The 24,118-nt window shown below is 37.9% G+C and overlaps 1 protein-coding gene across 13 annotated transcripts; it reads right to left on the bottom strand.

Moving 5' to 3' along the window:
• Positions 1–698: 698 nt before the first annotated feature.
• On the bottom strand, positions 699–24,118 carry elnb (elastin b). Of its 13 annotated transcripts, none has more exons than XM_082142068.1 (59): positions 23,960–24,116; positions 22,439–22,675; positions 22,212–22,319; positions 21,964–21,990; positions 21,610–21,861; positions 21,365–21,391; positions 21,068–21,235; positions 20,909–20,977; positions 20,757–20,783; positions 20,477–20,671; positions 20,320–20,346; positions 19,990–20,115; positions 19,712–19,789; positions 19,061–19,498; positions 18,882–18,968; positions 18,728–18,775; positions 18,580–18,630; positions 18,462–18,494; positions 18,302–18,376; positions 18,125–18,166; positions 17,918–18,052; positions 17,788–17,811; positions 17,303–17,515; positions 17,167–17,196; positions 16,101–16,466; positions 15,987–16,016; positions 15,664–15,861; positions 14,101–14,130; positions 13,854–14,003; positions 13,531–13,563; positions 13,224–13,445; positions 13,081–13,113; positions 12,704–12,781; positions 11,580–11,603; positions 11,420–11,452; positions 11,251–11,331; positions 11,103–11,150; positions 10,929–11,024; positions 10,783–10,821; positions 10,641–10,664; positions 10,523–10,549; positions 10,318–10,401; positions 9,605–9,631; positions 8,946–8,996; positions 8,766–8,843; positions 8,466–8,702; positions 8,190–8,393; positions 7,925–7,975; positions 7,794–7,841; positions 7,421–7,672; positions 7,311–7,349; positions 7,086–7,211; positions 5,567–5,635; positions 4,603–4,641; positions 4,402–4,443; positions 4,204–4,269; positions 3,274–3,330; positions 3,072–3,128; positions 699–1,705 (listed from the first exon to the last, which is right to left on the bottom strand). In XM_082142068.1, exons 1-59 carry the CDS (start codon positions 24,096–24,098, stop codon positions 1,659–1,661), a joined length of 5,742 nt encoding a protein of 1,913 aa, XP_081998194.1. In that variant the 5' UTR covers positions 24,099–24,116; the 3' UTR covers positions 699–1,658. The 13 variants fall into 13 exon arrangements, with proteins under 13 accessions (XP_081998194.1, XP_081998195.1, XP_081998205.1 ...); XM_082142069.1 differs by having other exon boundaries at positions 8,466–8,618; XM_082142079.1 differs by having other exon boundaries at positions 8,466–8,549; positions 8,613–8,843; positions 23,960–24,115.

Genomic DNA, 24,118 nt, shown 5'->3' with positions numbered 1-24,118 from the left:
TTGTAATGTTATGTGTTTTGAGACATAAGGTAGTTTAGCGCCATCTCTTGTTCTCGTGATGCTTTGCAGGCGCTGCTGTACATGCGTTTTAAAGGAGGCGTGGCTTTGGAGACGCTCTGAAGGAAGGATGGGATCTTATGCTTTCAAAGATAGCTCGCTATTATTGCTAGCCTCTCCGAAATTACCTACCCTACCTTTAATGTTATTCAATGCATTAACTAATTGGGACCTTATTGTAAAGTGTTATGAAACATGGTATAAACATCTAAAAAACTCAAATTGTTGTGCTGGCCAAAAAAGAGGTCAATTGCTTAAAATTTCAAAACATGTGCCCCGATCTGACATTTATAAAAATATCCTTTTCCTGAGAACACAGTTCAACCTTTCAGTTAAAATTTGCCTTCACTGCATTGTATATAAATAATATATAAATACAATTATTACATATTACATTACTGGAATTTTAGTTTTGGTGATAAAACCCACAGAAAACATTTAATTTTAAATATTAATTTTTTTTAAACCAAAATCCCACATGCCTTTTCATGTGTCCCAAAATTGGCCCTGCATTTGAGGAGTAGATTGTGAGTGAAAACAAAAACATTTTTTTATTTTACAATTTATTTTTTAGAAATGTAGATGATGGATAAAAGGCCCAAATAAAATCAAAAGATCATACAAACATGTGAACTGGTTGGACTTTCACAAAAGTAACAAGTGCATAAAAGTGAAGAACAAAAAGGTAAACAATGTGAAGCGATTCACTAGATGAATTGCTTCTATCATACTTTCAGGTCACATTTGAATAGTTGCACTTATACAAACACAGCTAGACTACATCATTCACAACACACAAACACCAAAATGAGTTAGGTTAAATGCATAGATACTCTAAAAAACCCAACATTTTAATTTAATAAGAGTTATGTTAAAACAAACAAACAAACAAAAACAAGGTAGGGTCAGGATACTAGAAAAGAAACCGCTTCAAGTTCCTGAGGTATCTTTGAAGACAGCTTGTTATCCTCAGTACTTAGATGCTGTCTACTGCAGTAATGACAAGCATTTTGTTGTAAGACAAAAAAAAAAATGTGCATGCCTAATCCCATTCTTTTGTGTGACTGACTATACTTTGAAAGATTGAAGATCCTGGAAAGACAAAATATCCATTCATGAAGTCTTAAGCATACAGCTAGAAAGAGATTAGGCTCCCTTTACTTTTTGATACATAGCCAGAAAATGACGCTGCTTCCCCCACAGTCAGTTCATCCTGAAATAGCAGCGACACAACCCTAGACGACATGTGTCTGAATATTCACCAAGTGTGTAAGTGAGCCACTGCAGCAAAACCATAAGAGATGCACAGCTGGAACTGCAGCAGTTTAAGATGGAACATTAAATGGTCTGATTTGTTATTAAAAAATCAAGCAAAGGAAATGTCTAGTGACATAAGTAGTAAATAAGGGAGTTAGGCAGTGCAAAGAGTGCCTTGTGAGGTTCACATCTAATCATATGGCTGAAAAAAACCTTTAATGCAAATTCAAATCTTTCTCACATATTACATGAGGCACTTTTAAACTGTAAAAAAAAATAAAAGTGCATTTGAGATCAGGCAGTAGCACCACTTGTTTATGAGGTCACTTCTATCCGCTGGTTTCTCACTTCCTTCTCCTTCCGCAGTATTTGCCTTGGCATCCTGCGCCCCCTAGAGGAAAACACAGTCACTACTGCCACTATTGAGAACAGTGAGTTTATTCAAACTACAAACAGTGTTAGTTTAGGATCATTGAGATACTATTATAATTTTGAATGAGTTTTTACTTTATATTTTCCGTTTTAATAATTTAGTATGTGTTTATTAGTTTTTCTTAAATATGTCTATATAGTTTTACATGTAGGTAGGTTACATGGTTAAATATTTTACCACTTGCTTGAGCAACTTAATATATACATCTATATAGAAGTAGCATTGAATTATACGTTGTTTAAATTGTGTTTAAACGTCTATTAAATAGTGTATATGTGTACAAAGAGAATCGCAATGCTGACATATAAATAAAAGTTGCTGATAACTTCTGGATTTGACATAAAAATAGTAAGTATGTGTTTGTGGTACAGCCGCGGATCAGTTTCACACTGCAAACGCAGAATGTGTGAAAGCACTATAGCGCGCGCTGCTCCTGTGCCGCATACGCACCGCAACACGCACCGCAACACGCACCGCATATGTGTGTGTGACATACACCCGTATGTGTGAAACGGGCGTCAGATTCGTTACGGTAATTACAACAACATGGCGTGAACGCACCTTTAGAAATATTGCCTTGGCAACTAGAAAAATAAATTGAACAAGTTCAATAAAGTAAGGAAAAATATTTTTATAAAAACATTTTTATATACATTTTAACAACTTAAGTAAGTTTTAGTTTTTGTAACTATAATAACCCTGACTACAACATTGTTCCTAGAAATTACTATGGTATTTTGGCTCATACTTTCTATTTAGCCTTAATATGGAAGTAAAATAACGACAAATGTATTTGAAACAAAAAAAGCTTGTCGAATTGCACTACTTTGAAAAAAATATGCATTGCACTAATCGTGCTTGCATTTTTTTAAATGCATTGTATTTTAGAGCTTGCCGTTTTATGGGCTGAAATTCAACATGATCGTATATTTAAGCTTTGAGTTTTTCAATTTCAAAATATTTCACACAGATTTTCATTATTAAAAATTCAATAATCCATAATTCACCTCCAAAATATTCAACTTACAATGCATTAAAATGCAAGCACGGTTAATGCAATGCACAATTCAACAACCTTGTTTGTTTCAAATACATTTGTCATCAAGTTTCTTCCTTAAGGCAAATTTATAGAACTTAATAATAAGACCAGGAATGTGTATAATGAAAGTAAGTAAATGTTGATTTCATTTTGTAAATGAAAATGGAACATGAACAGTAAAACATGAAGATGCACAACTAAAAGTCATTGCTTCGACAGGTTTTTGCAGTATGGACCATAAAAAAAAGAGAGAGAGAAGTGCCTTTAGGCGTTCTGCTTACGTACCTCTGTAGCCTCCTGCACCTAGAAAGCCTTGAAGAGCTGCATATTTGGCTGCTTTTGCTATAAAAGAATCACACATTTAAATGCAATACATACTTCCAAATGGATAATGTACAGGTTTAGGCCAAACTCTCATTTTATCATGGGCTGCATTTGAAATATTAGCTAACAACAATGAGTTTGCTGTAATAGCAGCATGTCTTACATTGCTGAGGTGTAAGTGGAGCACTTCCAGTTCCCCCTGCGCCAGTGCCACCATAACCTACAATACAACATCACAACTTCTCATTAATCACTCTAAACCACTTACATTGATTATTAAAACACACCGGTACAAGAAAACGTCACTTATTTATTTACACACCTTAAAAATGTCGCTCTGGTAACGTTTGGATTCAGACATTTTTGTATAGATAATTTCAATGTCTTTCCCAGCTTTGACTTTTTACATGATTCGGTTCTTTTTTGTTGTTTTTTTGTTTTTTGAGAAATTCAAATCATTAAAGTAAATTTCACAAACTCATGTAATTTATTCAGAACTGTAATGGAAAATTACTTTTCTTTTTGTTTTGCCCCCATTTCTTTATTCTCGTTTAAATACGTAAAAGGTTAGTTCTCCCAAAAATGAAAATTCTCATACTTTTCATCATTTACTCGCCATAATGTCGTTCCAAACCCATGAGACTTCCGTTCATCTTCTAAACACAAATGAAGATCTTTTCAAATCGGACAGATTTTTGTCCCTGAAAGTCCATTCACTCAACTTTTTATGAACTTTTTGAAGCGTCAAAGTAATTTATGAATTGAGCCGTTTATCTTAGCTTTTTATTCACATCTAAAAATGTATTAATATAGAGCACGTCTAATATGGTATGACGCACTAGAACAAACCTCATTAGTTCTTGTGTGTCGAGCCAGCACATTTGAGCTTTGTTTACCATTTAAATCCGTTTATCATAAAAAGTAATCGTGTCCCTTTAGAAGACATGGGTTTGGAACAACATGAGCGTGAGCAAATGAAGACAGAATTTTCCTTTTTTGGTCAATTAACTCTTGAATAACATCTAAAAGCTTTCTCGAATCCTTGGTGAAGTTGGTGATGTGCACATTAAAGTTGTCATAATGTCTTCATTACCTGGATATGGCTGTTGATTTCCAGCACCTGGACCTACACCAGTCCCATATCCAGGGACTCCACCTCCTGCAAGAGAAACAGATCTACTGTAAATCTGTATCTTGTTATGTTCTTTCAATGTGCTTCATTAATTCAGCTGAAAAGGTGTGGATAAGTCCATTTCCTCAAAGAGAATTGAGGAATGATATAATGGCTCACCTGGCTGATAGCCCTGACCACCCAAGGCACCCGTGCCATAGCCTTTAAGACATTGAAACAAACGCAAGTAAATAAAATCCATCCATCTGATGGCAACCAACCAACATTTTTTACATGCAATTTATGCTCATTCAGTTGCTGGGACAAATGAATAAGAAATTTACACAAAAAAAAATCATGCAGTAAGTTAAGTGAATTTACCTGATTTACCTGTCCCTGCTCCTCCTGGGTACCTGAGACCTGACACCAAACATTACAATTAATAAAAGGAAAATTGTCTCAAACGTAAATGAAATAATTAATCTCAACACTGTAAAATGTGATCAGTTGACTTCATTTAAAATAAAGTGAGGAAACCCGTTGCCTTAAAATTGTTAAGTAAATAAACTTCATGCATATTTGAAAAAAATTAAGTTACATGAAATGACAAGTCCACATAGTTACATTTTTTCAATTGCATGAAGTTTATATACTTAATTTAAGCAATGGGTTTCCTCACTTTTTTAAAGTTAACTTAACTGATCTTTTTTTTTTTTTACAGTGAAGTGACATGTAAGTATGTATCTTTTACCCGTTTAATCCCACATTTTTTCCTGCAATTTGAGTACATGCATTTTACTCCTCTCTAACACAAACTTTATGCCCTCTTTGATTTTATGTTGGTTAAGTTAGTGAAATATTAGGTTTTATACCTGTAAAAATAGACCTATTTACACATTTCAAACTTAAAGGTATAGCGGAGGATGTTTTACTTCCTGGTGGGTAGTCTAAACTATTGGTCCTCCTAATTGTCAATCAGTCTGGTGAATCAATCAAACTTTTCAAAAAGTGGAGAGGGCGGGTCTTATCTAAAATTTGGAAAGATCCTCCGCTATACCTTTAAAATAACAGTAACATATCCAATATACAAGAATGAGATATAGTTAGAATTTACTTAATAACTTTATTACTATTGTTCATGTTACACAATGTTTGAATTTACAATGATACAACTGCTGTTGGCAAACTCATCTGAGGTAGGCTCATTCATTTATGAAAAACAGAAGCCAGGATATGGAAACCATAGACCATTTAGAAGCAAACACTTTTAAATAATATTAAGTAAAATAAAATATAATATGGCCTCTGAAAATTTTTAACAGGAAGATATTAACAGAAACTTTACCTCCACCGGTTCCTACTGGGCTTCCAGCACCTCCTCCAAGACCTCCAGCTCCACCTAAACCTCCATAGCCTACAATAAAAACAACATGTGAAGTGAGATCTACATCATCATCATCACCATATGATGGTAAAGATGTCAGTAGTGTTTCAATTGGCTATTTTCCAACTGAATCTTCTCAACTTGTGTTGTCTTTACGAATATAATTCTCCAATTATGTTTTCAACCACATCCACATCTGATCACCTGGTCTCTGCTATGGGTCTAAATAGATGTTAGTGATTCTGTTCTTAAGGGGAAAAAAAACTTTAGCATACTTTTAAGAAGAGTACTTATTACAGCATACAACACTTTATTTCAATAGTCCACTTTAGACACTCTACTAACTATAAGTTAGTTGGGGAGCATCAAAATAAAGTGTTGGCAGATATTAAGCAAACAGTCTACTAATACTCTAATGACTGCTAGTTGACTTGTAGTTGCAAAGTTACTCACAGTTAGTAGAATGTCTGAAGCACAGACATTTCTCGAGAGAGAAAAAAGTGATACCTTCAGTACATATGAAATATATTAACTTCAAATGTAATATCAAATAGCTCTACAGTTTAAATTATAATCAATTAATTGACATTTGCTTTAGTATGTTAGTCAACACATCAAAGTGTACTTCTAGCATGACAAAAGATAAAAACATTAATTACAATGTAATTTAAAGTCAAATTTTTATTTTGACATTACTGAAAGTGTATTTTTTAAGAAAACTTATGTGGCCTTTTATTACATTCACATTATATTATAAGTAAAGTTTTTAAATATATACTTTGAGGATTTGAGGAACATTGCGAAACAAAAAAGCGTATTTCTTTCTCTCTACCATCACCCAAGCCAGTTTAGTAGATTTAATCATGGTGAATATAAATTCAGGCCCTAAAGCTAATGCAATGATGACATTGTAATAATTAGTCACAATTATGTTAATACTTAAAAAAAACAAGAACCTGGGACTAGTTGGATAAACAGAGCTACTAACCTAAGACTGAGTCTTAAGAACTAGCATGACTAACTAGCAGTTTATTACTTACAGCTAATCAGTCTTACTTTTCAGATTCAAAACAGACCAAATATACCTTTTTATGTAACTGACTTATAGTTATGACCCGTCTTGAAGAACATTAGATGTTGTTGTTAGACTAGTCTAAGCAGTTTATGCAACCGGCCACTGATTTCCCAGGCTTCCCAGCTCCAGCTGGATATCTGGCACCTACGCAAACTCATATTAACTATTAAAGCCACCGATGTGTAGTGAATGCATTTCAAGGTGAACGTGGATATATATTGGTATACATTTGCAATGGATATTGTCATTCATTTATAATTACTGACATCTAATTATAATTGTATCAAATTCCTTACAATTCTATAAATGGATTCCTCTATTCTAACAAAACATTTAATCAAATTTCCAAATGTATTTTGCACTATTGTCAAACTTATGTTTAATGTATTTTAAAATGCATGATACCTCCACCCACTCCAACTCCACCAGGACCTCCGCCAGCACCTCCTGGTCCAATTCCTAGACCACCTCCAAGACCTCCACCAACTCCTCCTCTTCCAGCCCCACCCAATGTCCCAGCTCCTCCATAGCCTGATAACACATGAATTTTTTTTTTTTGTGATTATGAATTTTATCTAATGATTGGTTATTGCATCATTAAAGTGATCATTTAATAGTAGTTTTACATACTTTTAGGTGGTTTTAATGCGCCAGGACCATAACCAAGCCCTTAAAAAACAAATCAATATTAGAATATTTAAATGTAAAAAGGGAAAATACAGCTTGAAATGTGTAAATACCTCCAAGTCCACCGGCACTGCCTGGGCCACCACCATGACCACCCGGACCACCACCATAACCGCCCGGACCACCACCATAACCACCCGGACCACCACCATAACCGCCCGGACCACCACCATAACCACCCGGACCACCACCATAACCGCCCGGACCACCACCATAACCGCCTGGACCACCACCATAACCACCGGGTCCTGTTCCATATCCGCCTGGGCCTCCAAGCCCACCAAGTGTGCCAGCTGCCCCATAAACTTTTATCAAAGTGATAAAGAGTTATTTAACAGTCTTTCTAGTTCAGTCCATGTGTATAAACACAACCAAACTGCATTTTTATTATAAGAATTGTGGAATAGCGAGAATGTTTTCTGACACCTTTTCCTTGTTTTCCGCCCACTGCAGCCCCACTGGGGAACCTGAGGCCTGCAAAAAAGTTTTAAAAATACAGTTCTCAGCACAAGACTGGTGCATAAAATATTAGGAATATGATGGCTTTTTTGAGTTACCGGTCCCTGGTAGGATCCCACCGGCTCCAAAACTTCCAGCTCCACCATAACCTGCAATAGATTTACAAAGCATAAGTCTTCTGTAGTTGTTAAGCTTCTAACTGAAGGCCCAAAAATGCTCATTATGTAAAACATGATCGTTTTCCCAAAACAGTTTTTGAGATTTTTAAGTGTTCATTAATTTTGTTTTGTTTAAATTTAGCATTGAATTATTTTTAATATTCCACAATAAAATGTTTGTTGATCTGATCAATGCTTTGATTACTTTTGCCTGGTTTCTGCGCCCCGAATCCTGTGCCTGCAGCTCCACCTCCTGGTAGCAGACCACCACCTCCTGGTAGCAGACCACCACCTCCTGGTAGCAGACCACCACCTCCAGGCAGAAGTCCTGCTCCTCCCACTCCACCCGGACCTACTCCACCCACACCTCCAACTCCCAGAGCTCCAGTTCCACCTGGACCACCATAAACTAGAAAAAAACATGTTGATTTTAATAGATTTATCATTTTATAAACATGCACATAAAAAGCTGGTAAATTACCTTTAGGAGGTTTAACTCCACCTGGTCCTCCACCAACTCCTCCCACTCCACCACCAACTCCTCCTGGAACTCCACCAACTCCTCCTGTTCCACCACCAACTCCTCCTGGAACTCCACCAACTCCTCCTGTTCCACCACCAACTCCACCTGGAACTCCACCAACTCCTCCTGTTCCACCACCAATGCCACCTGGAACTCCACCAACTCCTCCTGTTCCACCACCAACGCCACCTGGAACTCCACCAACTCCTCCTGGAACTCCACCGACTCCTCCTGTTCCACCACCAACTCCACCTGGACCACTGCCTACACTTCCAGGTCCTCCTTCAATAATGCCCGGAGTATCTCCACGTCCAGCAATGGCTCCACCTCCAATGCCTACAGTAAGACAAGTGAAATAAAACTTTTTACAAATAAAAAAGCACCTGCTTGCCCAAAAATACTGAGACAGTAAGGGTAAAAGTGAATGGCATGAAGTACCTGGGGGTTTTAGTGGTTTAGCTCCCGGCAATGTTTCACTATCACCAACTCCTAAGGAAGAAAATATAGTTATTTGAAGAGATTCAGTCACACTGGAACATTCATTTACAAATGAGCAAAGCATAAAAATCTCTTCAAGCAATGTTAACCACAGACTTTATTTCCAGATAAACTGACAATCTGTCAAAAACATAAAAAGATACTTTTCGAAAATTCTCATTTTAGGACTACTTACTAAACTGACTGACTAACCTTGAGCCCCACCCCCTGTAAACACATTATTAACTCAACTGAGTCTGAACAAGTTATTCAGTAAAGTTGCCTCTGTGTCATAAACATGTTATGGGTCTGAATTTTAAATGTAAAATGTTTTTGGATTAAGAAAAAAGCATTCACAAGCTCAAAAAGTTTTAAAATAAGGTTTTATAGGCAAGTACATCCGTATGCATGAGACTCCTCCACCACTAGAGGGAGATGTAACATTAGCAAATTATAGTCTGACGAATTAATTTTTTTTAACATGGTGTAGTTGGATAATTTTGTATAAATCAGCTCAAATAACTCCACCACCAACCAAAAGAAGAAACTGAGAAAATAATCTTGAGCTCAGTGATTACTTGTGAGGTCATTATTTTTAAAGTTATGAAGACAGATCTTACTCTCTGGCCTTGGCAATCCCGTTCCCCCTGAAAAGAGAGAATGTCAGTTGTAATTGTCAGTGGTAATTGGGATTTTTCAAACTTAATAAATGACTGATATCACAACTAGAAGCTAAATACAAATTAGACAAATTACACACCTAAAACATGAACTAAAAATGTGGTATTATGTAGCTCTTCATTTTCTTTTGCTATAACATGATCCACATGAAGAAACAGCTGCTATATAGTAAACTGACAGGAATATAATATAATTCCACTGTAAATGTAAATATGAATAGCTTGTTTTACCATCATAAGAATAATTGGCTAAAAAATAAAATTATGCCATAATTTACTCCAAAACCTGTATGGACTTTGATTCTTCTGGTGACCAAAAAGCTGAGATTTTTAAAGAATATTTGGACAAAACCTCATACAAGTATCATGAACGTTTTTCATACAACTCATGGAATATCATCATGAGGTAATGTTGACAATTTCCTTTTCTGTGTGAACTATTCCTTTAAAACACAGATTTGTAAGCTTATAATAGACTTTAAAAATAAGTGTTGTAAGTACATTTACATACAGTGGAGAGTGGAAAAGTACAAATATGAAAGACAGCACCTGGCACCTTCAAGTCCATCTGTCCATAATACAGTGACCAAAAATAAATGGAAACATGCAAAGGATAAGGATGTCTACAAGCTCACTGAACAGGAAGGGTCTACCTGGTCGTTCTCCCGCTAAGATGGGTGTTCTTGTCCCAGCAGCTCCATCAAGCCCATCAGCTTCAATGGGGCCACCAGTAACACCTGAAAAATATTACATACTGCTCAGTTCCTATCATTTTCCGAAAGTTGGAAATCAAACGTAAGGCCGTAAAATGTTCCATTGTTCATTAAATACTTATAACACAACCTCCAATGGACCCACCTGATCCCTCTATTGATCCTCCAGATTCTAAAATGATCACAAAATAAAACTGGTGGCTAAAAGGAATCGCCTGATTCGATATATGGGGTGGAAAGAAGAAAATTGAACATTTTCTTACCAGTCTTGGGAGCTTTTGTTCCACCTGTGTGTTTAACAAAATGTTAAAATTACAATGCAGGAACAAACAAATTTGTTAAACAACAGCTAAACAACAAATAATAAATGTCTATAATTGATAGAAAAAAAGTAATGTCCTTGACCTCCATCCCTACGAGTTCCACCATCAGGACTGCCAATCACTAAACAGGGATCAGATAAGACTGGTAGTTATGGCACTATTTTGGATATTACATGCGTGTATCTTAATAAAGTACATTAAAGAACATTAATTCATTAATTGCATTACCTCCATCAACTCCAGGTTTAGGACCTGCTCCACGATCTGTTCCGGAAGCATCTGTACTACCTGGAATTGTTGGTCCTCCTGCGATGCCTGGTACCCCTGGATTTAAATAAAAAATTAGAACGGTAATATTATATTATACTGGAGAGATGATATAACCAAAGATCACAAACTCACCATATTTGTCTTGTTTGGTTCCTGAACCTTGTATACCTCCAGCCCCACCTACACCACATGAGATGAAACGCTGAGCATGTAAACGAATTCCTTCCTGTATCTATTAACTGTTGTTTAGTTTAGTCCTCTTTTAGCAGTGATCACCCACCAGTTCCAACTCCAGTTCCTGTGGCCCCAGTTCCACCAGTTGCTGGTACCGACCCACCTCCAACCCCACCAGCTGGTTGTCCTGTTAGATGCAGATGCATGGGGTCAAATCTTAGCCTGAATACATGTGGTATTTTAATTGTGAAAGTTAGGCACAATAAGTGGTTTACCATATTTAGGTGGTTTTTGTGCTCCTCGATACCCTTTAGAATGAAATATAACAAAACAAGAGATTCACCCACAGATGTTTAAACCAAATGTTTTAAAACAGTATTTTATGTCTCAAGTTTAGTGATCAGCATTGCACATCTAGTTTTTTTTTAACTTTACCTCCATACCCCCCATATGGCAGAACTGAAAAAAAGAGTTAAATAAGTTATTCAAAACTTATTATTCAAATTCAGCATACAAATCAGTTGTTAGTTTGGTTTGTAAAATGTCTGATAATCTATTCAAATTTTAGGGTGTGTTATGCTTATCTTAAAGGGATACTCAAACCAAAAATGAAAATTCTGTCATCATTGAGCACATTTACATGCACATATCTTAACCCGATTATGCTTAATAAGCAAACAATGCATGTGCTCATGTAAACACGTTAACCCGTTTTCCATTATCGGAGTATGGTCATAAACGGCTTAAGCATAAACTGATCGACATTTTGCCCCTTCGCCCAGCATGTATACATATTAACCTGTCTTCTGTTGGCTTATTGAAGTACACATGTGATATGTGACAGGAAAGCGTCCTTACTGCGGATTTAAGAGCATCCAGACAGAGCGAGTGTTTTTTGATTAGGAGGAGGAAATATATTGCTAACGCATTCTCATCTCGTGCAGCCAAAGTAGAAGTGGTACAGTCAAAATGCTGCGTGAGAGGATAATATATGAGTCCGTAAGATTTGCACTGAGATGTTGGAATACTCTGTTTTTCATACTTGATTTAACATCACAACTGACATAACTGGCTGGAATACTCAAAGACAGATACAAGAATGATTACATTTTGATGTCACTTGTGGGAAATAACCTGATTTATTAATAAAATCTTGTAAGCACGGTTTACTTGCATTGCCGGGTTATTGGTTTGCATGTAAACTGGGACAATAGATTATTTCAATAAGCTGAATTTTGGGAGTTATCAGCGTCCATGTAAACGTGCTAATTTACTCACCCTGTGGTTCTAAACCTGTATATAATTATTTATTCTGCAGAAAAACAAAAGAAGATATTTTGAAGAATGTTGAGAACCAAACAATTACTTATTGTATGAAAAAACACTTGACATTTCTCAAATTATCTTTTTTTATATTCCACGGAAGAAAGAAAGGCAAACAGGTTTTGAAACGACATGAGGGTGCTTAAATGCAGAGTTTTCATTTTTGGGTGGAGTATCCCTTTAAAGAGAGAAAAACAAAACAAAAAAACAGTTGCATGTCAAATTGCTTCACATACCTCCTGCACCTCCTCCCACTCCTGGTACAGCTCCTGCTCCTGCTCCTGCTCCTAACACACCTCCAGAACCAGGTAAACCTGTCAAAATATTAAGGGGTTTAGACTCATTTTTTGTCATTACAAGGCAAACATTTCATTTAAAATTTTAAATGTAAGTATATAATATCAATAAGTTGATATTAAACATAACATAATTATTTAAATATTAGTATTTAATGTACATGAAATATGAATATATATTTGAAAAAACAAATATATTAATAAAATATTTAATAACGTTTATAACTTTTTGAATGTAGAGTAAATTAACTAATGATCAACAGCCACTTGCAAGACATATGTAAGTGTATGTAGTACAATTATATATTTAAACTTGCCATATTTAGCTGCTTTTGATCCAGGTCCATATCCTATAGGGCATTATGTGTAAATTGAAAGACATGTAGATCAGATACAGCTTTAATAATACACATTTTCTAATGCCTGTGTAAATTACCCATTTTTGACTCGCTTAATTTACCTCCAGCACCTGTTCCATACCCAGGCCCAAGCCCTCCTCTGCTTCCTGCTCCAACAGCACTACCAGGCAGTCCTGATCCAGCAAATCCAGACCCAGGACCTCCTACAGTCCCTGGACCATAACCTCCAACTGGCCCTGCCCCTGTACCAAATCCTCCTGCTGGACCGGTTCCTACCTGACCCTGCAGACCAAGTCCTGGAGCCCCTCCGCTCCCACCAGGACCTGAATTAAAACAATTTAATAAGTGTTAATGCCAAGTTGTAGAAAAAAACCCCCACTATGTCAATACTGATTTAAAATATCCTACCATATTTAAGAGCCTTTGGTCCACCTGGATAGGCTGCATTCAAAGTGAGATAAAAAGAATAAATGTAGAAATGGAAATTAACAGAACCTCCTAACTGCATGTAATTCAGGCCCAGTTTAACAGATTAGTTCAATTAAGGCATTTAAGTGCCTTAGAAAAAAACATTACTGGTCTGAATCTTGAGATAAAACAACATATTTTAAGATATGCCATTACTTTCAGTTTTAAGTTGCTTTCAGTTAAAACAGCTCAAACATGCATTTTAGTCTGGGATTAGTTTAAGCCTTGTCTGTGAAACCGGGGGGAAAAGTTTGTCAGCATACTTCCAGAGCCAGGTCCATATCCTCCAGCAGGTACTCCTCCTGGCCCATAACCACCGCCTGGTCCAATTCCAGCACCTGGTGTTCCTCCTCCAGCTCCAGCTGTTCCGCTACCAAGTGACCCTCCTATTCCACCAGCTCCACCAGGAACCCCTTTTTCCAAAAATGCATTAAAAAATGTCATTTATAATTAGATTTTTCTACATGGGCTCTAAAAATTTGAGAACAAAATTATTTAACTTCCCCTTACCATATTTGCGAGCTTTGGCCCTAGCATATCCTAGAATATAAGAAGACAATGTTTGAGAAGAATTTAGATTTTTCAGTGGTTTAAGCTACATACAATTCTTATTTTGAAACTTTAAACCTTTTAGCTAATTGTGTAAAAACAGTGTTACTATTAGGATTTCAATTTCTTTTATCTCAGTGTCTCAAATCAGAGTAAACCACACAAAAAAAGCAAGGTCTTATAGCCCAATTAGTGCCCCTGTGGGGACCTCCACTGATCCTTGCATCACTGCATACCCTCGAAAAATACACTGACTGCAACACTCCTATCTGGGGCATCTGAGCAGGAACATCCAGATCTTTACCTCTGTTCACCTGCTAATAAAAAAAACTCCAGTCTAGCAAATTCAAGATGTCACCTCAGAAAACCTTGGCTAGGCCAATGTGGTCATGCATGACTACACATTAGTGAACTATAAAGAAAGAAGAGCAGATTATGGAAAAACCTTGGCCAGGCCAATGTGGTCATGCATGACTACACATTAGTGAACTATAAAGAAAGAAGAGCAGAGTATGGAAAAACTACCTATGCTTAAAGCACCATCCAGTAGATAAACCAACATTGTGCTCCAACCACGCTAAACTTACATTGCCGTGTATTTGAATGATGCAGTTATCCCCTCTGAGAACACTGATAAGACACTAGAATGTGACCAAGAATGTGATGGCTAAACTTACAGCCAACCCAAAGAAAGGTCATCTGGCTAGACATGTTACTTAGGTTTCCAGATTGGCCAGGGTTTAATTAAACTCCAAGAAAGGCCAAAGCTATCATTTTCTTATGACATTGCATTTCTATGGTTTGTGAGGTTTTTTTTTTTTGAGATGCTTTGCCTGTCTATGAATTCCTGCAAAAAGAATGTCAAACCTTGTACATTATTCATAGACTGTCTAGATAGAAGAAACTCAATAGGCAGTTGTGTAGAGAAAGCTGTAAAACTGAGTTGTGCAACATCCTTTCACACTCCTCAACAGTCAATATTCCGTGCAAAGTATATCAATGCATTGTCTTTGTGGTCCCTTACACTTAAGAATTTTAATCTTTTTACCACATTGTTGAGGGGGAAATACAGAAATGCTATGGGCTATCAAGGGTACTCTCAGTCAAGTCTGGTGGTTAGTAACCTTCCTTCTCGTTCTCTTTTTCCCCTCTTTTTCTTAAAACAACAACAACAACAACAATATATATATATATATATATATATATATATATATATATATATATATATATACTAGAGCAACACATGGGAGTAAACTACAGTCTGAGAAAAGTTCTTAAAAATAGGCCACAATGTACTGTTAATACAAAGATTTTTTACGTGTTGATTTTTCACAGGTGCTTTACCTACTTTTTGAATTACACATTGTGTTGTGTTTTAGGGTTAGAAGAAATGTTCGTAAGCTTAACAGATAATGTCCTGGTGGAAAATTACCATGACCTTTTCTGGTTTTCTACTGATTTAAAAATCATTTCTTTCAAAACTATTTAGACTTACTTTTTTAATAATTGTAAATACCAATTTACCTTCAGGTCCAAATGCACTTCCAGGACCAAACCCACCACTGGGTACACCTCCTGGACCGTAACCCACACCAGATCCAACTCCAGTTCCTGGTATACCCCCTGCCCCACCTAGTCCGAAACCAGTGCCTGGTAATCCACCTGGAATACCTGCAGCTAATCCAGTGCCTGGGCCTAAACCAGCACCTCCACCAAGTAGACCTAAAAAGGCAAAAATAATATATTTGGTTGTAAGCTACAATAAAGTTTGGATAATAAATGCTATCAATAAACCATCAAAATTATTTTAACAGTTAGTTAAAGGATTGAATTAACTGTTGTTTTACCATATTTACGAGCTTTTGCCTCTGCATATCCTGCAAAGCATGAGAGTATGTAATATGACCTCAAAACGTTATAATAAAATTTACATCATACAATATGATGGTATCATTTTGTACCAGAGCCAGGAAGTCCTCCAAAACCACCTCTAGGAAGACCACCAAATCCACCACCAGGCAGTCCACCAGCTCCTCCACCAGGTAATCCACCAAGTCCACCTCCAGGTAGCCCACCAGTCCCAAGACCTCCACCAGGTAGCCCACCAGTCCCAAAACCTCCACCAGGTAGTCCTCCAGTCCCAAGACCTCCACCAGGTAGTCCACCAGTCCCAAGACCTCCACCAGGTAGTCCACCAGTCCCAAGACCCCCACCAGGTAGTCCACCAGTCCCAAGACCTCCACCAGGTAGTCCACCAAGTCCAACACCGGCTGCTCCACCTGGTAATCCTCCAGTACCTAAAGTCCCACCATGACGTCCAAGCTGAGCTACAAAGCAATTATCAATGAATATTAATGTTATTCCTTTCTTACGGTTTCTATGACTGTGGTAGAATCTCACAACTTATATGTAATAAAATCATAAAGTCTTGAGTTTTGGGTGGAGAGTACAGATATATCATACAGTGATTTAATCTAAAACAATCAGAGGATCTAATAAATAATTATTAGGGCCGGATTTGGCCTGTGGGACACTAGTTGAGGAGTCCTGATGTAGGGTATACAATATTTACTAAATCATTAAGAGGGACATTTATAATATTTTCCTTTTTATCTTTGATTAAAAAGAGACAAGAATTAAGTCAGAAATTTTGACTGACCTCCTACAATAAGGTTGGGGAATCTCATTGCATACATAATACTTAACAAATCTGCATAGCATTCAATCATGACAAATCATTTCTCATGCATTCTGTGAAAAGCTAGGGCAGGTACAGCCAACCTCGTTCCTGGAGAGCTACCTTCCTGAGTTCCTTCCTGTCTGAACACACCTTCCTGTAATTTTAAAGTAATCCTCAGCACCCTAATTTAGGTGGACAGGAAGGTACTGTAACTCTCCAGGAGCAGAGTTGCTCAGTCAGATATATATAATTTATGGACACTGAAGACTTTTAACAATTCCATTATTATTTTTTTTTGCGTTTCAATAGATCTATCACATTGCAAAATGCAGAATGTAAAGTCATACCATATTTTCTTGCTTTAGCCGCAGCATATCCTAAAAAATGACAGAATAGTAGACATAGTTGTGCGGTTAATAATAATATTAACTTTCAGCAGCAAAACAACGTCATTTTCAACTACTATTATTATTTTCAAGATACCTTCAGGACCAACTCCAGCTCCAGGGAGTCCACTAGCTCCTAAACCAGAACCAAGGGGTCCACCAAGACCACCCAAGCCAGAACCAGGAAGTCCTCCAGCTCCAAGGCCACCCACTCCCAAGCCAGAACCAGGAAGTCCTCCAGCTCCAAGGCCACCCACTCCCAAGCCAGAACCAGGAAGTCCTCCCGCTCCACCAATTCCTATCCCTGATGCTGTAAAATAGACAACCCAAAATTAATACAAATTAAGATGATTCTGTTAATATATTTGCCAAGAGCATTTGCTAAATGCTGCATGATAAATGTCAAACAAGCAAAATCAGCTCTTCATTTTGCATGTCTACTTTATAAAGTAACTGATGAAAAATGTCACCCTGGTTTCACCCTTATATCTGCTGTAATTTATTAACACCTATCCATTTCCATGAAAGAGACAGTTGTCAGCCAGGTGATTGTATATAACAAGAATTTAAAGGTTTTCTTACCATATTTCTGAGCTTTTGCCCCAGCTCCCGATGAAAGACAATTCATAGATATTATAATACTTGAGCAATTGTCACTGTTTTAGATTAACTCTAAATATTTCAGTCTATTTATAGTAAACCCTAAATTTACCTCCAGGATAAACACCACCAGCTCCCGGATATAAGACTCCAGGAGTTGCGCCACCAGTTCCAGGAATGACTCCACCTGCACCAGGTACACCTCTTACACCAAGCCCACCACCTAGACCAGGAACACTACCAGCACCTGAAAGGAGAGTCAAAAATATCAAGCATGTTCTTTTGACATGTATTGAAATATTGTTCCTGCATGACTTACCATACTTGGCAGCTTTAGCCTGAGACTTTGCAGCGCTTGTGCCTTGAATGAGGTAGAAAGTAAATTTCTATAAATACTCTAAAACTCTGTAATCATTTGGCAAGTATAGTGTATGATGGTTTATATCAAATGTGAATAACTACCATGGATAAATAGCCAATTTTAAATGCCTACTACCTCCAGACTTAGGTGATATAAGAGGATATCCACGGAACACGCCTGGTATTTGTTGACCAAAACCTCCGCGGCCTCCTGCAAGAGAAAAGAGAAGTGATCTCTGTTATAAGTAGTTTTCATACCTTATTGAAAGAATTGTTCTTTCAGTAATTTAATTTACCATTGGCTCCAACTGCACCTTGACCAAGCTGCCCTATAAACAACAAAATAGGAGAGAGCGCTTCAGAAAGCATTTTCATTGTTGGATAAAGCTATAAATTATTATAGCAAATAATTACCAGTTTGAGATCCTGTGGCTACACCTGGCAGAATGCCTCTACCACCAAAGCCTACACATAAAAACAAAAATGCAGATTTGTTATATCTGTGTGAATATTCTAGAAACACTGGAAAATCTTGTAACTGTCAAATATTTCAGTCACTCACCTTGTCCAGGAACAATACCCCCTTGGTATAACCCAGGGATCCCAACACCTTGTTTGAATGCAGAAAAAGAGAAAATATAAAACAATGCTTTCTTATCAAAGATTTGTTAAAACTATTCCAGAAAAGGGGAGCTCTATCAATAGACGCCGATTACCTGGCACTGGTGCCTTCCCAGTCTTTCCGACTTTGCCCCCAGTGCCTGTCCCAGTTCCAGGTAATCCAGTTTGGGGGAGAAAAGGTGCTAGGAGCCATAATGAAGTTGCAAACAATTTATTATGATAATATTTATTATTAAGATACTTTAATAAAAAATCAGTGCCACTCAAAACCTACCTCCACCAGGTGCAACTCCTGCTCCTCCAATTCCAGTTCCAGTGCCACCAGGTCCAATTCCTACACCTCCAGGACCAACTCCTGCTCCACCTGGACCAAGTCCTGTGCCACCTGGTCCAATTCCTACACCTCCAGGACCAACTCCTACTCCACCTGGACCAAATCCTGTGCCACCTGGTCCAATTCCTGTGCCACCTGGACCAATCCCTACACCACCTTGTCCAATTCCTGTGCCTCCTGGTCCAATTCCTACACCTCCAGGCCGAACTCCTGCACCACCAGGTCCAATTCCTACACCTCCAGGACCAACTCCTGCTCCACCTGGACCAACTCCTGTGCCACCTGGTCCAATTCCTGTGCCTCCTGGTCCAATTCCTACACCTCCAGGCCGAACTCCTGCACCACCAGGTCCAATTCCTGCACCACCTGGACCAAATCCTGCACCACCAGGTACAAATCCCATTTCAGAAAGATCAAGCAGTTTAAATATGTTTTCTTGGAAAAAAATGTGCTTTAAATCTTATGCCAAGAAGACTTTTTTTGCTGTGATGTAAAACAAGATGCTTTAATCAAGATTTGTGTCCTACCACAAGTAACAAAGTATCACACCTTTATTTATGCCAATACTCATGTCCATAGATCTAGTTTTACCTGGTTTTGGTGGCTTCTGGCCAGCTGTTCCAGCTCCAGGATAAAGACCTCCAGGCCCACCGTATCCACCATAGCTGCCTAAAATCAAATTCAATTTTTTAAGCACCAAAGCACGTTTGTTTTTCATTTTTACCTCAGAAAGAAAAATATGATCACTTTATGCTTTTTTAAAATGGTATTAGTTTTATTGTAACATTTTATCCCAGTTTTTCATAACTGCAGTAAAATGTTCTTTATTTTATGTCTATAACCTAGGAGGAAAGAAAGTGTATCCTTACCACCTGATGGGTAGCCTGTTCCAGCACCTCCAGGTGTAAGTGGAATAGCACCAATCCTGGGATCTCCTGCTCCAAGACTTCCTGTTCCATACGGTCCACCACCGAAACCCCCAGGCCAGCCATAACCTAAATTTAGACCATCAAAGGTAAATGCACTTCAAAACCGCTGACAGTATGGCGCTTTCAAACTTAAGATATTTCTGAATGCAGTAGCTATAAGAATTAATAAGAAATAGTAACGTTCACAGTGAAAACAAAATGTGGATTTGAAGTGTGAGTGCACAGTGTTTTTGTAGTAATTGCAAAATACTTTTTATATTTACATCATACCTGGTTTCCCAGGTTTTCTGCCTGCTCCTGTGACAATGCAAAATTATTTATTTTATTGAAATAGTACAGTGAAAAGGATCAGTATAAAGGTATTAAAACAACTACTGTTCTTTGTCTACTATTAATAATAAAGATGTATTATCAGGACTCAAGACACCTGGTCCAAAGCCACCTGGTCCAACACCACCTGGGACAATGCCACCTGGTCCAACTCCACCTGGGACAATGCCACCTGGTCCAACTCCACCAGGAACAATGCCACCTGGTCCAACACCACCTGGGACAATGCCTCCTGGTCCATATCCACCAGGGACAATGCCACCTTGTCCAAAGCCACCAAGGCCTCCATAACCTGTAAATAATGTGTGTGTATATATATATATATAAGACCAAAGTCCAACATAAATCTTAAACAGTGCATCTTACAGATTGCTAACCTGGTTTGGGGGGTTTTCCTCCCACACCTAGAAGCAGGAAATAAAAATAAAAATAAATAAAAAACTGCACTAAACTAAACCTATGTTTGGGGTTATGCTTTTAAATATCCATAAATAGTTAACATTTACAGCAGTTTTATTAAATGTCTAACCTCTTCCAGCACCTCCTGGACCAACTCCACCAGTACCAAGCCCTCCCACACCAGTGCCCACACCAACTCCTGAAAACCCCCAAAATTCTTAGAAACATCACCATAAAAGATTGTCTACCTTAAAGTTTAACTTTGTGGAGTACAGTGGAGTTTATCTACCTTGTCCAGGTAGTCCTGTGCCAAAACCACCAGCTCCTGGACCAACACCAAAACCACCAGGTACTAAACCTCCAAGGCCAGCACCCCCTGGCCTCAGTCCAAGGCCCCCAAGACCACCAGCACCACCAAGACCTCCAGCTCCAAGAGTGCCTGGAATACCCCCATAACCTGTTTGTGTGAAGAAAGACTCATGCAAACCTCAATGAAACCAATGCATTGTTTGCTTAATTTAATGTATGTAGTTAAAATTGTTAATATATACAAGCACTTTATTGACAGCAGTTTTCTCCCACTCACCAGGTTTAGGGGGTTTGCCACCAACACCTACAGATAAAAAATATAGGGTGAGGGAAAAAAGTGCTTCCCAGAAATAGACAAATCTCAGTCTACCCCCTTACCCAACCATTATGAATTTTCCAGTATTATTTGGCACAGGTAATTGAGTTATTCTACAATACCACAAAGACAGCAGAACCTTGTTAAGGAATAGTTGAGATATGTTTGATTACTTATTAGTAAAATTACTTTTAAATAAACTATACCTGCTCCAAGGCTTCCAGTTCCAACACCAGCACCAGGGCCAGTCCCTCCAGGTCTAGTTCCCACGGCTCCAAAGCCTCCTGGACCAATGCCACCAGGAACAATACCTCCTGGACCAATGCCACCAGGTCCAATACCTCCTGGACCAATGCCACCAGGTCCAATACCTCCAGGACCAACTCCTCCAGGTCTAAGTGATCCAGCTCCAGGAAAAACACCTGTACCACCTGGTCCAATTCCTGGTAGATATCCTCCTGTGTTGACACAATGAACTTCTCATCTGATGTAAAATCAATGTCTCTGGCAAACTTCATCAATAACATTTATCCAAAATTTTAACATGAGTTACAACGCACCTGTTTTAGGTGGCTTCACAAATGGCCCTATTAGAAAACATTAAATTGGTTATTACATATTTAGGTCCTTTTTGTGCCTTGATAGCATGTCCTTGAATAGTTTATTATGTTAATCTGAGATAATACAATTAATACAATTTTATAAAAGTAAATAATGAAAAATGACACTTGTTTATTAATTTTCTTTCAATCATGCAACAGCAGTTTAAGTTAAATTCCAAGTAATATGTGCAGAAAATTTCAGCAACCTGTTCCAAGTCCTCCAGTGCCTAATCCACCAGTACCAAGTCCTCCTGTACCAAGCCCTCCACCACCAGGCCCAACTCCCCCAAGACCTCCAATACCCTGTCCAGCACCTTGCCCCCCATATAGACATTATATACATAAATGATATATAGGATTAACAGAGCACTGATATGCAAGGTATAGACACTAATTGCACACAAATTGTTTAAGAATAAATGTAAAACCTCACCAGTTCCAGGTCTGACTCCAATTCCTGGCCCTGTTCCAAATCCACCAGGACCAGCACCTAGACCTAATCCTGTTCCAACTCCTCCAGGACCAACTCCTGGCCCAACACCTCCGATTCCATAACCAAGTCCACCTCCTGGACCAGTTCCTATATTGGTTCCAAGTCCAGCTCCAGTTCCAACACCAGCCCCTAATCCAGCTCCAGCTCCTCCCCCTGCACCAGCTGGTATGTAGATACCTGAGAGAGAAAGAGAACATTAATAAACTTCTTTATTAATATGTCCCATGCAGGATAGCATGCCAGACTGAGGACATAAGGAAGCATTTAGTTGTGTGTTTGACCTGACAAACTACAAAGAAAGGCAGAAACTGATGAGGGGAATAAAGAGAATATTTTCTGAAACATTATTCGTAGAAATGACCAAATCTGCTGTGAATATCACCGCACTGCAAACCCATTAAAAACATTTTTTTTATTATGTCAGACGATGCATATTAGGATCTCACTCCTGCAACACATTACCAGTTTATGAGGACCATTCTTGTTCTTTACTCAGTGATGATGCCACATACCCAAAGGGGTTCTATCTAATCTCCACATCTAGTCTTTTATGTGAAGCCTCAAACAGCATCAAATGCAGTACCACATGCATTTGTGTGTGTCCTATCACCTTGTTGTTTAAGGTTCGGAGGCATAGGGGAACAGAGAATGGATTTGATTCATATGAAGAACATCATCCTATACATGACCTTATCCAAGAGCTTAGAACTAAAAAGCTCAAGTCCTCTGGGACAAACCCTCTGGGACAAGCTTATGGGTTGTTAGTGTATGATCGCATATTGTAATGATCTGGACTAGAACTTCTCAGATCTTTCCTTCCACATTAATAAAAGATGACATGTGGGAAACCTTGTTTTATCCAAAATGAAAGTGAAAAGTGAATTAAAATCCTTTAAAAATGCAATTTACATTGTTTATAAGAATCCATCTGGTTTTATGTACTATTTGTCTTTGTATCAAAAACTTTCACCAAATGCAAAAACATCAGATTTCACTCTAATACTAATATTTAGTTTAAACTACATAATCCAAAAATAAAAAAAGTATGATTAAGTCAAATATATATTCTATATTTGCTATATCAGCTCATTTTATTTGAAGAGCTTGTAGCTTTACCGAATCATGGATGGGCAATGTTGCCTTATCGCTGTAAAGTTTAATTAAGATTAAAAGATAATGCAGGAACAAGACTTAAGTCAAATTTCACTGACACAATAAACCATCCTGCAACAATAAAACACAGCATGTCCTCAGTAAAGGACTTTTAAATAACAATTGCTTACTTTGTATTCATCCATCCATTACCTGTAAAACATTGAGAATACAGATAACAAATAACTGCATCCACTATTGGCAATATTGTACTGATATTAAGAGAGCGTGTGATGCTATTGCCAAAACAGCAGTACACCTGTAATGCAATAAGATATAAAAAGCCAAATGAGTTTGAAGACACCTTACCTCCTTGAAGGGAGGGTCTACACAGAAACAGCAGGAGAAATCCATGCAAGAGCAGAGGTACCTTACTCCGGGCCATCCTGCTCTGTAATATCCCTCTCCACTTCCAAACTGTGGGTTTTATCCCCCAAAAGCAAATCATTACACACCCATGTCTTAAAC

Source organism: Leuciscus leuciscus (assembly GCF_965113295.1).
Source record: "Leuciscus leuciscus genome assembly, chromosome: 16".
Taxonomy (NCBI): domain Eukaryota; kingdom Metazoa; phylum Chordata; class Actinopteri; order Cypriniformes; family Leuciscidae; genus Leuciscus; species Leuciscus leuciscus.
The sequence above is the reverse complement of the archived record's forward strand: the minus strand, read 5'-3'. Positions and strand labels throughout refer to the sequence as shown.

Coding starts and splice junctions, on each gene's coding strand:
- elnb (XM_082142067.1), bottom strand. CDS start 24,098: ATGATTTGCTTTTGGGGGATAAAACCCACAGTTTGGAAGTGGAGAGGG. Junction 20,116..20,319: donor CAGAAAACCTGGGAAACCAG/GTATGATGTAAA, acceptor GTCTAAATTTAG/GTTATGGCTGGCCTGGGGGT. Junction 13,446..13,530: donor ACCAAAGGCTCTTAAATATG/GTAGGATATTTT, acceptor GTTTTAATTCAG/GTCCTGGTGGGAGCGGAGGG.